Source organism: Radiomyces spectabilis (genome assembly GCF_025331425.1).
Source record: "Radiomyces spectabilis strain NRRL 2753 chromosome Unknown BYT42scaffold_18, whole genome shotgun sequence".
NCBI lineage: Eukaryota > Fungi > Mucoromycota > Mucoromycetes > Mucorales > Radiomycetaceae > Radiomyces > Radiomyces spectabilis.
The window spans coordinates 158479-173600 of record NW_026251943.1 but is presented as its reverse complement, the minus strand read 5'-3'; the positions used below and the strand labels follow the sequence as shown (position 1 = coordinate 173600).

The 15122-nt window shown below is 42.6% G+C and overlaps 5 protein-coding genes across 5 annotated transcripts; 2 read left to right on the top strand and 3 right to left on the bottom strand.

Annotated features, from left to right (window-relative positions):
* Nucleotides 1-309: 309 nt before the first annotated feature.
* BYT42DRAFT_505688 (kinase-like domain-containing protein) lies at nt 310-2399 on the top strand (the record flags this gene model as incomplete). The annotated part of the gene is made up of 5 exons (XM_051565041.1): nt 310-527; nt 603-699; nt 796-852; nt 994-1238; nt 1340-2399. 5 exons carry the CDS (start codon nt 310-312, stop codon nt 2397-2399), a joined length of 1677 nt encoding a protein of 558 aa, XP_051418338.1.
* A 563-nt stretch (nt 2400-2962) lies between these two features.
* Nucleotides 2963-4199, bottom strand: BYT42DRAFT_649161 (uncharacterized protein; the record flags this gene model as incomplete). The annotated part of the gene is made up of 4 exons (XM_051572758.1): nt 3945-4199; nt 3624-3887; nt 3268-3564; nt 2963-3213 (listed from the first exon to the last, which is right to left on the bottom strand). Exons 1-4 carry the CDS (start codon nt 4192-4194, stop codon nt 2963-2965), a joined length of 1062 nt encoding a protein of 353 aa, XP_051418337.1. The 5' UTR covers nt 4195-4199.
* Nucleotides 4200-4506: 307 nt separating this feature from the next.
* Nucleotides 4507-5079, top strand: BYT42DRAFT_589267 (uncharacterized protein). The gene has a single exon (XM_051570351.1). It carries the CDS (start codon nt 4636-4638, stop codon nt 4936-4938), a length of 303 nt encoding a protein of 100 aa, XP_051418336.1. The 5' UTR covers nt 4507-4635; the 3' UTR covers nt 4939-5079.
* A 3251-nt stretch (nt 5080-8330) lies between these two features.
* BYT42DRAFT_540905 (DNA polymerase family B-domain-containing protein) lies at nt 8331-13203 on the bottom strand (the record flags this gene model as incomplete). The annotated part of the gene is made up of 18 exons (XM_051565551.1): nt 8331-8750; nt 8820-8916; nt 8988-9391; nt 9453-9551; nt 9611-9830; nt 9889-10021; nt 10092-10546; nt 10623-10766; nt 10844-11067; nt 11132-11271; nt 11337-11675; nt 11747-11882; nt 11955-12137; nt 12197-12374; nt 12433-12581; nt 12649-12831; nt 12908-12998; nt 13063-13203. The coding sequence occupies 18 exons, from the start codon at nt 13201-13203 to the stop codon at nt 8569-8571; spliced, it is 3498 nt and encodes a 1165-aa protein (XP_051418335.1). The 3' UTR covers nt 8331-8568.
* Nucleotides 13204-14377: 1174 nt separating this feature from the next.
* On the bottom strand, nt 14378-14986 carry BYT42DRAFT_618613 (NUDIX hydrolase domain-like protein; the record flags this gene model as incomplete). The annotated part of the gene is made up of 2 exons (XM_051572303.1): nt 14378-14533; nt 14612-14986. 2 exons carry the CDS (start codon nt 14984-14986, stop codon nt 14378-14380), a joined length of 531 nt encoding a protein of 176 aa, XP_051418334.1.
* Between the last annotated feature and the right edge of the window lie 136 nt (nt 14987-15122).

Here is a 15122-nt window from a genome sequence, read left to right as displayed (position 1 = left end):
GATCATGGATTGATGAAATGGTGGCACCTCTTTATTTTATTTTATTGCCAGCTTCATCATTTGATAAACGTAATATAAGCTCGAAAGAATGAGCTGTCAGGTGAGTGATTCAATCCTCATCATGCCATATCAAATAAGGTTCCAATTATATTGGAGTGTCGTCATCGACATGAAATAATATAGTTCTGGAGTATTGCCAAACATAAAAAACGACTAGTGCTCCTCTTTCTTTTTCATTGTACGGATATAATTTATTGATCCTTCTTTTCTTGATTACCCTCTCGCTGCATGTTAACTCAATTTAAGCAAATGTTCAAACCTAAAAAGCGGGACCAGCTGCCTTACCGTCGGAGCTTATCAGCTACGGCCATTCAGGACCATCGTCGCGAAGTGACAGCACCAACTAAAGAACCAGAACCACTGGAACCGGTCGTAGCCAGCGCATCTCCCACGAAAGATCATAAAAAGCGTATCGTTATGAGTTTGCCGGGTTTGGAGCGTTACAAGCTGATCAAGAAACTGGGAGAGTAAGATATCATTGATGATACCAAGTTAAAATGACCGGGAAGATGTAACCAATTCAATATCATTGTTCTCTGTAGTGGTGCATTTGCCAATGTCTATATGGCGCGTGACCTGCAGTCAGGCCAGAAGGTGGCTATTAAAGTAGCTTTCAAGCAAGAGCTAGATGCAGCAGAGGTAAGCGTCAAATGACGATACTGAAAATCCCATTTATAAATAAAAATCTATTGCATGCATGATGGATCGGCTCAAAAATGTTAATTTTTTCTGCAGCACGGCAATCATCGCCACCTGCATCCTAATATGAAACAAAGGCCAAAGGCCACCGAGGTAAGATAAGGGGACTAGTTTTCTTTGATGTTCTTTGCACATCAAGGACGATCATGTATTAAAGATGATATCATGGTGATGCATCTCATTTACAAATTCTCGCGCTAATGGAAATTCTCTGAATGCTTTGGACTTTTTTAGCGTGTCAGAATATTGAAAGAGGTGCAGATCATGCGCGGGGTTCGCCATCCCAATATCGTTCGATTACATCAGTTTATCGAAACCAAGAGTAACTATTTCCTCATCATGGATCTCTGCAGAGGTGGTGAAATTTTCCATCGTCTGGTCGATTTGACGTATTTCAGCGAAGCACTCGCACGCCACGTGATTATCCAAGTAGCCAATGCGGTTCGACACCTTCACGAACAATGCGGCATTGCCCATCGGTAAGTTTAAACTCTGTTTCCTGAGTTGTAGCCCTGTTGTTTCTCCTCATTAATGAATGTGTGCATGATTGCTGCGCTCTTTATTATTTTTTTTATTTTAGTGATATCAAGCTTGAAAATATTCTTTTTGATCCTATTGCCATCATCCCTTCGGGTGCTCAACAAAATGTCGTCAAGGGGCGCGTTGATGGTGAAATGAAGCGTGACGAAGGTTTATTTACGGAAAATATAGGCGGCGGCGGTATTGGCAAAGTGAAGTTGGCCGATTTTGGTTTATCCAAAGTGATCTGGGACAATTCCACATTGACTCCATGTGGCACGGTAGGGTATACCGCCCCAGAAATTGTACGTGACCAGAAATATTCCAAATCTGTGGACATGTGGTCCATTGGCTGCGTTCTCTACACCTTGCTGTGTGGATTTCCTCCGTTTTACGACGAATCCATCCGCGTTCTTACTCAGAAAATTGCGCATGGCCAGTTCACCTTTTTAAGCCCTTGGTGGGATGCAGTTTCAGCGGAAGCCAAAGATCTGATTACTCATTTGTTGCACGTGGATCCTCGCGAACGATACACGATAGACGACTTTTTCAAGCATCCATGGATTCACGACACTTACCAACGTATGTACAAGACGAACTCAATGTCAACGCGAGCCCCGAAAAAACCACCAACGACGCGTACACTTGCTATCGAAAACGCTAGCCGAAAAGCTAAAGCTGCCAAGCCGAGCATAGAGCATCATGCTTCCAATGATCCTCCTTTCCATTCTCCAGAGCACAATAAACACGGAGACAAGCAGGACAAGAATGATCCAGTGACTCGGGCGTATCCGCGACCGGTGCAGGAGAACGAGCTGTACTCACCAGGAGTTGCCTCCCTCAAGGAAATACTCGATATTACCTACGCCATGCAACGATTAGGTGAAGAGAAGGCATGGCAGAAGCAGCAAGAAGCGCAGGGTAAGACCCAACCACCCGCACAAGCAGCAACTACCATGAGAGAACTGCAGTCACCCCAAGGACCCGATTTCCAACTGAACTTGAATCAAGCCAGTCTCTTGCGGAACCGACGCATTGAACGATTGAACCAGAAAGACCCCGGAGGAGCAGAGGAGTCGTCTCTCCATAAAGCTGCATGTGCTGGGCGACAACATCAATAAAATCGTTGCAATCATAAAGGAAAAAGTTTACATACCAAGTTGGCCGACTTTGCTTCGTCAAGGGTCGTTTTTAACATAAGCATCACATGAGGGGTATCCTTACTTAATAAAACAGCAACAACCACACTGAGAATGACACTGAATTGTCAACATTTATGTCGGGAGTAGTGATTACCTCATTGATGAATATGATGTCCAAAATGATATAACGCCTCCGTCAAGCACGTCAGTATTTATCGTTACATTTCATTGAAAGCTTTTCATAAACATGCACCAGCCGGGTCTGCGTGACGCCCAAACTGAACATCAGCAAGAGTCATTGCATGCGCTTTGAATTCTGGAACCTCACTCATATCGATAATCTCATTGAAAACGTGCGAGTTGGATATAAGCACCGCAGCGGATGTTGCTTATACTTTATATATCGATCCAAGAAATTGAAATCGATAGAAGCGTAGATTTCCATATTGGACACAGCATGATCATCATTCTGTGCTGGCTAAATACTGTAAGTGCAACGGTGGTTTCATCGGGAAAAACCGATGATCCACAAAAAGATCTATTCACAATGACCGTTGAATGAGCTTTGGTCGGCAATCAAATTTCGCCAACAGTTCGTTATTGGAAACTAATCTATTTGCTTCAAGTAAGTAACACGTATTGCCATTATTGAACAATTCAACCGCAATCATGGCAATGCTTGAGTTTTCTTCGAGCAGTTTCTTGATGTGATGGCTTTTTGAGCTAAGACCCGTAAAATCGATTGAAACCAAACAAAGTTTGCTCTCAGAAGCCTGAAAATATTGAAGCATATCTGAAAATATTTTGAGTCAGTCAACTGTTGGTCGATTCATGAAGTAATACCTACCTTGCGTGTTTCCATTGATGTTATGGAGCTTTTCATACACTTCCATATTGGGATTCAAATCCCTTTCGTGGAACGGGTCCGAGGCACGAGATGATGATGAGACATATATCCTGGTGCAAAGTGATCGGGTTCTGAGATTCGTGATCATGGATTGGAGCAACCTTGCTCTCCTGTCTGGATCATCATCGTTTGGAGACTTCCTTGCGTATCCCACAATTTCGAAGCCTTCAGATTTCAAGTGTCTTAATGAATTTTGATAATTAGACAGATATTGGACTATGGCTGCCACAAGGCTGTCTATATGTTCAAGTTATTGAAAGAAAAAGATCCTATTCGTGTCGTGATTATTTATTTACCTTGGTAAAGATGATTCAGCACATATAAATCTCTGAACCGCACATTTCTTTTACGTTCCTCTGTGACGTTCAGGAACTCCAATCGGTTGATGCTGCACCATCTGGTAAATGTGGTAAGTGACTTGTCATCGAATATGCCAGTGTGTTCGCACATATTCAGAAAAATGTCTTTAGTCGCAAGACTTTCAAGCGCATATGCCGGGTTGCTCGGGTCTTCAGCTTTGTACACCTCGTTAATGTATTGAATAACTTGTGCTTCCGTTTCTAAACAGCGGGAAGTCAATATTGAATATGCTTGAAAATGTCCATCGATTCACTTACGCAGCAAAAATGTTCTTTTTTTCAATTCGGGAGGCAAAACATCATCAATGCTCTCGATATATTTTCTGTATATAAGAGGATTGCCATAAACTCTCAATTTAGAGACCAGGATCGGTTCCTTGGGATCCACATTATAGCAGAGTTCGAATTCCTTCAGTTCATCGAGCCTCTCCTTGTATTTACGAAGGTTTTCGTCGGTATATTCGACGTAGAAAAGCATACAAATCGCTTGATCTCTTGTAATTTGCATTTTCTTCGGTTCAAGATTGCCAAGGAAAGAGCGAAAAGAACGGCTCAAAAAAAAAAGGTAACGCATGATGTTGCATGACAGGTGGAGGTTTAAATGTAGAGTCCGAAGTTGTCAATTGTCGTGAACCCTACCAACATAACCATCGAAATCTGAACCCAAGCCACAGAACAATCACGCTTCTTCGACTGACGTCTACCAATGTATGTCGACCCTGCCTTATGACAGTCCTCCGATCGGATAGATGAATAGACAAAAGTATAAATAGCCTCATTATCACGAATAAACGACAGTTCAGTCTTGGTCTGAAAATCTATCCTTTTGAGTGCTTCTTCTCAAAAAATCTAAAGTCTCACTCGCGGTTTATCTTACAATAAACATTGCATTTCGGATTATTTAGCACGCCCTTAACCGGAATAAGTAATTCGCACGAATGATAAAATTATGTCATTGATGGTTCAGATTGCAGTCACTGCGTGCACACAGCAACCCCTTGTTGAAGCATTCACCAAATCTGTTCGTGTTCTTTTCTTTGTTGTCAGAATTATGTACATAACACGCGATCAAGCAATTTGCATGCTATTTTATGTCGAATATACTGAAGAAAACGTTTACAAATACAAGAAAAGGCTTGAAGAAGTCGAAGGATTTGAAGTTTGCTATAACGTCGACCAAACGCAACCCATTCTGGCACCCACGGCAAGGATATATGGAGATCCAATCTCATACCATCGATATCCCCAATGATTATCTGATTAGAGTGTTCTATCGAAAGGAGCCTACTATCAATATTGAAAAGTTAAATTTTGCATTACAATTAGCTGGATGTTCATTATTACCAGATAACCAAATGGCTCAGTTCAAATAAATAGCTTTCGCTTGCAATCGTTCGAATGCTTAGAGTTGTCTTCCAATAATTTTTTTAAGTGATATTCATAGTTATTGCGCTTAGTCCAGCAAAATGAGAAGGAAAAAACAAGTTCAATTAAAGCGTCATCTCGGTACTCAGCTTATCGTGTATGTTGTATTTTGATTTTTATGATCGTGAGTCTACAATGACCACCTTCCGCCGATTCGCTCGTGCACCAATCTGATGTGTTCCAGGAACCTAAACATTAAGAGTCAATACGGAAACGGCAAGGGATGAACTATACGAAGAGCGAAAAAATGGTTTTTTTCGTTCGACCACTTTCCTAAATGCTTACAATTGAAAAGGTGTTACAGCAGGTTCACACAGAGGATGGTTAGACGTGGGTCTGGAATCTGGACCCCAAATGCTGCCGAATCCCAGTAAAGGATCAATGATGTTGATATCACTAATCATGAAATCGATATGAGATACTTAATTTTCAGGGATGAAGCAAAGATATCTTCTTAAGGCAAATGAGGATGAAGTAAATGTAGCAAGCACTGCGGTGGGTAATATTTCATGAGCAAGGTTCTGCTAAATAAAAATATCAAGTATTGTAGGTGCTACTACTACCATTGCTCATTTTATCCAGGCATTGCTTGTATCAAGTGATCTTTACGACGAGAAGAGGGGCGACAATATAGTTACAATTTTCAATGTGGTGCTTGCCGCTTTTGGTACCATGATCCTACTGCTTGCCAGTTCTGACACAACTAAAAGTCATATACAGTATGGTTTTTCATTTGACGAAGGACACTGTAAGATACGTCGCCCGCTCCGAATGTTATACACTGTATGATTAAATCTAAGCGCCTGAGTACGTAGTTTTGTCTATGTCATGTACCCCTCCCATCAGAGTCAACGGTGTCGCTGCTATACCCTTTTATTCGCAGAGAGCCAAGCAGTGAGAAAGTGAGACTATCTGTGGAGAGCTGCAAGTCCTATTCAAGGGGGTCGAACCTTCATTTCTGGAACTCCTTTCTTCGACTTTTCCGGGCTTCGATTACGCCTCATGGTTCTCCGCATCAAAACTACAATTAAAAAGAGGCTCTACGTTGAAAGCCTTCCTTAATTAAATAATAAGACCATAAAGAACCGCTCGTATATTGGGCAAAATACAATTGAGCAAATTAAATGAAACGTACAATATCTGTATAATTGCCATAGCATTGGTATTAAAAGCATCGACGTGGCAGACAGGCTGGCAGACAGCTGGCAGACTTATGGCAATTAAAGGACCGACGTGGCAGACATCTGGCAGACAGCTGGCAGGCTTATGGCAATTAAAAGACCGACGTGGCAGACAGCTGGCAGACAGCTGGCAGACTTATGGCAATTAAAGGACCGACGTGGCAGACAGCTGGCAGGCTTATGGCAATTAAAAGACCGACGTGGCAGACAGCTGGCAGACAGCTGGCAGACTTATGGCAATTAAAGGACCGACGTGGCAGGCAGTTGGCAGACAGCTGGCAGGCTTATGGCAATTAAAGAACCGACGTGGCACTTCAACACCATTTGGTTGTGCAAAATGGCCGTTTATCCAATACTCCATTCTATTTTGCCCGATATTCGAACGGTTGCTTATGATTATCTACAGGTGTTCATTCGAAATGCGGCTAACTTGATATTCGCTTCATTACGAACAAACTCACTTCAACTGTTGTATAGCGTTAAAAAATTGGCGGACAATTTAATTTGTAGGTCTTATGTGGATCCCACTCCGTTCATTTCAACTACGCCGTTCATTTCGTGAAGGAAGCGGACCACGGACCGCGTTACGAAACAAATAAATAAATAAGAAAAGCCGGATATCGGGCTTTTAGATTTGAGAGGAAATGCTCAGATAGATTTTCAGAGCAACATTGCTGTTTACTCTTTGATTATCTGGGCTATTCTTTCTATGCTGTAAAAAGATCAAGCTACTGCGGTTAACTATCGCCAGTGGTGGCGTAGCTTTAGTGACTTAGTTTCGTGTTGTTCATGACAAAAAAAAAAGATAATTGATGTCGTTGATGGTTCAGATTGCAGTCACTGTGTGCAGACAGCAACCCCATGATGAAGCATTCACTGTTTTCCGTCCGTGTTCTTCTCCTTTGTCGTGGGAATCATGCACATGACACGAGATCAAGCTATATGCATGCTATTTTATGTGGAATACACTGAAAAAAACCTTCACAAATTCAAGAAAATGCTTGAAGAAGAACTGGATGGAATCGAAATTTGCTACAGTGTGGACCAAACGGAACCCATTCTGGCACCCATAACAAGGATACAAGGAAATCCCACCTCATACCATCGGTATCTCCCATAATCATTTGATCAGAGTGTTCTATCGAAAGGAACATTTGTGGATAAAAGCTCATTATTATCAAAAAATCAAATGGCTCACTTCAAATAAATAATCTCGCTTGTGATCATTCGAATGCTTAGAGTGTTTTTTCCATAAAGTACATGGTTTATAGTGCCTAGTCCCGCAAAATGAGAAGAAAAAATAAGTTCAATTAGAGCGGTCATCTCAATATTCAGCTCACATTTTCTCGGTAAATATTGTGTATATTGTACTTTGAACTTGGATTTTGCGACTGCGAGTCTAACAATGACTACCTTTCGGCCGACGATTTACTGTTGCACCGATTTGATGAGTTCCAGGAACCTAAACATCAAGAGTCAATACCGAGACGCCAAGGGATGAGCTATATGAAGAACGAAAAATGACACCTTCATCTACGCCCAGCATGATCATCAATGAATTGCTGGGGATATGGAAAACTACGAGTTAATGCATATTCACTGATATTCCAGACTCCTCATTGCATTGCATTGCTTGAACGAGTATAGGCTGCGCTTGGCCAATCACCGCTACGCTTGTGGTTAGTATTCGTATGGATATTCGTGCGCCGGTACGTTTCCTTCGACTTACCGTGAAATATGGGTGTGATCATAATCGAAATGTAAGACAATGAATATTTTGAGACTCTTTTTTATGCTTATAAATAAAACAAAGGTGATCTTTAAAGAGTAAAGAGCGATAAATAACATATTACTGTCCGATCCTCTAGCAATATCATCTAAAAGGTCGGATCTCGACTAAAGGTTGCCGCGAGATCAAATTGAATTGCCGTATTCTTACAGGGTTAAAGAAAGAGAGAATGAACATGTCAATTTAGAGACATTTAGTATTCGAACTGGGTAAGCAGGATAATTTTTTTAAAATCGCATACGCTAATTACTTTGTACAAAATGTCTATGTCTCGGCGTCATCCCGTGCATCCGATTTATTTAATAAAAGGGATTTGTCTCTCGATATGAAAGTATATAGGAAACTAAAATAACGTCACCGGAAACACACAGGGTATTATCTTGGGGAGAGTGCACCGGAGTATGATAGGAGGTTTACTATAAAAGCTGGGGATATAATACACAGTTACGGTACATAATGGGTCGACAAACAGTGATCACCGGTTGATTTATCCAGCATCAGGCAATTGTTCATTTTCCTCGTCACGCAATGTTTCTTCTTCGCCTTCCAACATCTGAGCTAAGTTTATGTACCGGTAGTTAGACCTTGCCATATACCGATCAACGGTGCTTTTAATATCGTGAAACATCTCTGATTTCGCATGGCACAACTTCATCAGTACTTCAGTGTCTGGGGTCAAACAAAAAATGCCATTTTAGTATATCAATATGGTAATGTTATTTTGTGATAACTGCTTACTTGTATGCGTAGATAGATCAACCTCCTTCAACTGCTTGTCAATGTCGAACAATTGCGAATAGTAAGATAGCTGATGGTATAATTGACGTGCAGGGTACTGAGTAGAGCCATAATATCCAAAGCAGTCAGTTATGATATATGAGGTCTCACTAATAACAATCAACCTACTTCACGCGCAACTTTGCTTTGGCACCGATTATGAAGGCACAGCTTTCCGGAAGCGACACTGACATCACGGAACCGATCATGGCAGGATGCATTTTGACAACGGGTCCAGCCCATATAATATCGTCGAATAGCGGCACGAATAGCAAGAATGGTTTGCGTTTGAACACTTGCTTGAGTCATTAATCGTCGACACTTGTGACATTCTAAACCGCAGGCAAGCGATCCATCTTTTCTGCTTCGGAGAATGCCTTCAAACTCATTATAAGCTTGACATGAAAAGCAACGAATCATGAGACCATCGGAATAATTATGACGACGAATGATACGCGACGATTCCGGTGCTGTCACCGCCATGTCATTGCGTACAGGCTTTCGTTTACGTTGAGGATTGCGTACACTCAAGCCTAATATATCATGAGTGGTTTTCTTTACATGGCACCGATAGCAATCTTTTTCTATTCTTACCGAGACATGTAGCCAATACCTCAGCGTCCAGGTTTTCTATTGGTGCGCACAGACGAGCCAAGGGTGGATGGATTTGATGGCTGGCATACCATGCTCGATCTTTAAAAACGAGTTTAGAGGAAAGGGATAACATAACGGGCTTTAGCATAATTGCTTACCAAGTTGAGCAAGGTTCCGCTTCACATCGTCGGGATGAAACGCCCTTTGAGCTATAGGTATATGATCCTCATCATCATTTTGCGCCTCGACGCAACAGATAACATAGGGTATGGTGTCGCCTGCTTTGACACGAAGGCCAGCTTGTCGCATTCGCTTGGCTACCTGTACATGAGGATATTGTTGACTATCCTTGTAATCTTCCACATTTTTCGTGAGTTGCTATTCGAAAACGTTAGTTCAAGTGCTGTATGACATTTGTGCTTTTCGACTAGTTTACCTTATAAATCACAAATTTGTCCACGGAAATGTTGCCCTCGTGGAGCAACCTGCCAGCTTGTTTCGCGATCAAGTATATCTCGTCAATCACTTTGGCCCGAGGTTTATCTGACAATATAACGTTCAGCACACGCCTATATTCAATGAGGTGTGCTGTGGATGAGCAATATTCATTGCAGCGGAATAGAGAAGCCCTAGACTTACAAGGAAACATCATGAGCCAAATCGCACCAATCTCGGCGAACGAGGTCAAGACCTTTGGATTCGATGGATTCTACAAAGTGATTGTGTTGTTTTTCTTCCACCAGCAGTCCCGCGTACTTCTTCTTTTTCAGCAGCAATAGATGCTTGAAAAACCCATCGATCCCTATTTCCAATAGTCTGTACCGTTCGTTGACTCGGCGTGCTAGATCCAACCCCATGGTTTTCACCTTGGCAATATCCGTGAAACCGGTGTGAATCATAATCGAATCCGTGTCACCATAAATGACGTCCAAGTTGAGGTTCGTAGCTAGCGTTACAGTGTCTCGCAATATATCACGTCCCTTGGAAGTGACCATCATCGCCAAAGGTCGCGCATAAAATCGCGCCGCAGCAAATCCCAAACAACCGTACACACTGTTCGCTGTCAATTTCAATGCCTGCTGCTGTATATCCAGCTAAGACGGGAAATATACATCACTTAGTTACCACCATATTATTCACCCATAATAATCGGATAGCACAAAAACTCACTTGACTTTTTTCAACCTCTGTGATGGAATCTTGCTTCATTCGCGCCTTGATTCGCTGTCGTTGTTCTACCAGATTTTTGACAAGGCGCGGCAGAACGCCTTGAGGCACAGAAGGATCTGGTGTGACTGGAATATCGTCCAAATCCTGGATGTCGACGTTTTGTTCATCAGTGTGGCTCTTTATCGACCAATAAATAATTAATTCATCGTACAGATGCATACCTCGTCTTTCATGTCATCCGATGTCGTCTTTGGGCGGTCTACCGTTGTAAAGCAGATATTGTATTCTTGGATAATCGAAGGATATAAACTGTTGAAATCGAGCAGAAGGACGTATTTGTCATAAAATCCAATTTTCGGTTCCAGGACTAGACCACCGGTAAATCGACATTTCTTTTTGGTATCTTCCACTGCTGTTACAGCCATGTTTTCATTTTCCTGACGTTCTGCATTGGTCGTGTCAGTATTGAGAGGATTTGTGCCATAATTATCTCCGTAGCGATCACTTACCATCTTCCTCAAAGGGCATACTGGGAACAACCGGTTTATCATGAACCACTTTATCTGGGCATATATATTTCATCCTATGAAACTCGTGGAGTAACAGATATTCATTTCGTTCAGCTCGACCACCGCTGATCGTGTGTGCCCTTTGAAAATATCATCATTCAGCACCCCTCGTTGGATATATACGCACATGCCGTCTCTAGGTTACCAAGTATTTCCCGCGAGATTGGTCAATTGTTTGGTCAACGGTAGAATCTGCAGCTTGAACATCAATGCTGTAGATAACACCGAATCGAATGAACAATGCCTTGCAAACTCAACAATGGAGTCACTGCGCTGGTATAGTTTGGTATATGTACTTGGAGCCCAATCTTCACGACGAATACCGAGCTGTTGAGCAGCTAATTCCGTTAAATGATACGATTTGCTTCGAATGAGATCCTTTGCCAATACAAGGATGTCGCATACAAGTCGTCCAGATAACACTTTGCGCTCCTGATATGTGTTTCCGCTCAAAGCACTCCCTACATCCTGGAGTTTCGGCCATCTGTAAGTGGGGCAATAATGGTTACTCCGTATCCAAGCCATGACCTTGACCGATCAGCAAAATTCACCTACGTTTTCCGTTTCAGTCTTCCCAATTTATGCCAATGAATTGTCCCGGTAACTTTCATACGTTGAAGCAAGATGCCGAGATCAAAACCCTGCAAGTTATGCCCCAAGATCACATCAGGATCATAGGCGTGTATCTTTGCTAATGTCATATCCATCGGTTAACATGTCGCTTTTCTCCACCCCAGCTCTACGATCAAGAACGACCACATACCGATAAGCCAATTTAATAAAGATGTTTCCGTGCGTTCCACCTGAAGGTGATGACAACGGTCCTGCCTTTCCTTTGTCGCTGCTTCATAGATATCACTGGGATATGGTTTATTTCCCAGGGGACGAATAACAGTGAATCGAGATTTTGATATGGTTTCCATCGAGGTCGGTTTGTCGGCTTGGACTATGCATTTTGATCAGTGTATGACATTAACGCCTCAAAAATAAGGCGCTGAGCCTTACCTTGATCACAAAATAAACCGCCTACAGCCAATATCTCGTTTGTGTTCGTTTGATGGTTCATTACAGTTCGTAAGCTGAGAGACAGCACGGCCAGTGGCGGTGGTGGTGGTATGTCTTCCCTAAGCGGATTGCATAGTTTAGGGGCGGATATATGGACCTCAACTTTGCACCATGTTTCCTGAGAAATGCACTAAGGTTAACATCGAAACCATTATAGACTTTTGAAAAGAGCTTGCCTGTGTATCAGAAAATGCCGGATCCTTGATTTCAAGCCAGCAAGGACCCATAATGTCCCGCTTGATAAGAAAATGCTCCAGTACGCTTGTGTGAGATCCAAAAACATGACTGTAAGTCGCTCCGCTATGACAGACGGGAAGAACTGGCTCTTGAAAAAAAAATGTGTTAGGTATGCTTGGTTCATTTCTCCGGAATGAATGAGGAATATCACGTACGATCAAAGGAATAGTTGACTTTCAGGTATTCCGCTTCCGAGGGTACATCGGAGAGTTCAAAAGCATATTTTCTTTGTACGGTTTTGGACTTCCAGTCGTAGATACCATGGCGCGGTAACACCTCTGCCAATTCCTCTTCAACATCTGCCATTGTAATCGGTATTTGTGATGATTGATCGTCGTCTAACTCAGAAAGTAAGGGATGTCAGATAATTTTTACCATTTTCTAGGATTGAGGAGATCGTTTTACCAGTCAGACGTTGACTTCGCGGAAGAAAGAATAATGTGCGTCTAAAGTTCTTTACGGCGACCGAACAGCTGACGTACTTTTGCATTGTTTTATGCCACACCTGTGAATCCCTTGTTCAGCATAGTAATAATTCCGAATGAGTTGTCAAAGTAAGACGGATGTACCTTTCCGAAAACGTAGATGGATCCTTGCTGTTTAGGTTCGTACAGATCATACCACCATATCCTCAAAGAACCATCAGGTTCCAGGATGTCTGATTTCTGAATATGGCATCGTTCTCTTTGAAAGACAGTGCTGTAACGCATCATTTTCTGTTCAGCGTCCTTCCAGGTACTGAGAAGCTCTGATTGAGACGAGAATATAGGTTGCGATGATGTTTGTTTCGCTTCCTTTGGTACAGACGGGGGTACTGGTACATCCTGCTTTTTAACGATACTATCGTCGTCAATCTCCTTCTGCGTCAAGACGGACGACGATGTTGTCATGGTAATTTCTTGCAATAGTTCCTCGACGTCCAAACCGACGTCGTGATCTGACACTGTTCGCTGGGTTGTAGCGATTATGGAAACTGGAGGATCTGTAAAAGGCGAACTGTCCACTTCGTCGGCTTTCCAAGAACTTTCTTCAATGGAGCTGTGGAATGAGGGAATACGTTGGGGACCTCTATCCATTGGGGTATCTTCCCAGAGCATAATTGCCTCCTCCATTGTTTCAACCGTCGCCTCTTTGACCGAAGGGATCTACAAACTTTCAGCCTTTCATAACCAATTACAACAAGTAGTTTGATGTATGTTCACCTTTTGCTCTTGGTTGGTTGGGTTTTGTGGTGGTTCGCCTGGTGGGCTGCTATGGTTTTGACGCCTGTTATCCGGGACATTATCCGCGGCGGCGGCCTGTGTTATTAATAGTTAAGAAGCTTGCCTTGCTAATCGTATAGGGTGACTTACTTCAGTTGCTTCGTCATTACTGGACGATCTAAATAATCCAAGAAGCGGATCGAGTAACCATGATCTGGAGCGCTTGACTTGTTGGGGTTGCTGGTGATCAGTATCTTGCTTGCGTTTGCCTATAACCACAATATGAGCCATTCATTTTAAGTTTATTGAAATTGATGACTCATACGTTTCAGGATAACGGAACGGCCACGATTCGAGGTGGGATCGGTGTTGACTGCGCGATCGTCCATGCGATTAGGTTATGCTGTAGTTTCCGCAATGGATGTTATTGGTGAGAGATGGCGAAAGAATATGTGAGGGGGGTGTAAAATGCGACAAGTTATTCGAGGACGATGTTGAAAGATGTCTTTTCTATCAGGGACCTGTTACGCATTCAGTTCCCTTGGTTTTTGTGAAAGAAAAATAAAACCGCAGTGACAACGTGTCATGGAGGAGTTTGTCTTTTTTTATTTTTTTATGCGGGCAATCATTACTGGCGAAATAGGGATGTATCTGGAGTGCTGTTGGTCTTGGAGGCCCATAACTATACGTCGTTATCAAGTAACGAAGCGAGTGCTGCCTCATATTCCTTGGTAATGTACTGCGACAGCTCTTTTCGCGTCAACCAGGCAAAATCCACAATTTCGTTCTGATCCGGTTGGCACTGTCCTGAAACCCAGTTGGCTCGGATAAACTCAACCTATCCCATTTCATTAGTCTGTGAAGCTGTAGCTTTACAATTTTTTTTTTTTTTTTTTTTTTGGAGTTAACTATATACTTTGGCACCAACGGAAGGATCGACATAAGGCCGATTTTCGATAAATGCTTTTGGGAAACGATATTGATATACTCCGGCAGCTGTCTTATCGAGCAACTGCACCTTGATAGCCGACCCACACTCTTCCGCAAGTTCCCTCAACGCTGCTTCCGCTATTGTCTCTCCTGGCTCCACCCCTCCCTGAGGGAATTGCCAAGCATTGTGCTTGCGCGGCTTTTTGACAATCATATAGAGCGTACTTTTAGGTAAACGTGTCGGTCGATGAACGTCGTCATCGTCCTGATGGCTTTCGGTGGCCAAGGGCGGACGTTTCAGGATAATGCTTGCGACTGAGCGATAAATATCACCACTGGAATCCGAATGAAGTGCCCGCATGAATGCCCTAGATGCTACTGATGGAAGAGACCTTCCAAAAGACGAACAAAGCATGATGCAAGTGGCTTAGCTTGTCTGGCTTCTCATGCCCTTTAACGCATCAGTAAAACCTTGAAAAACTGCGCAGATTGATTTT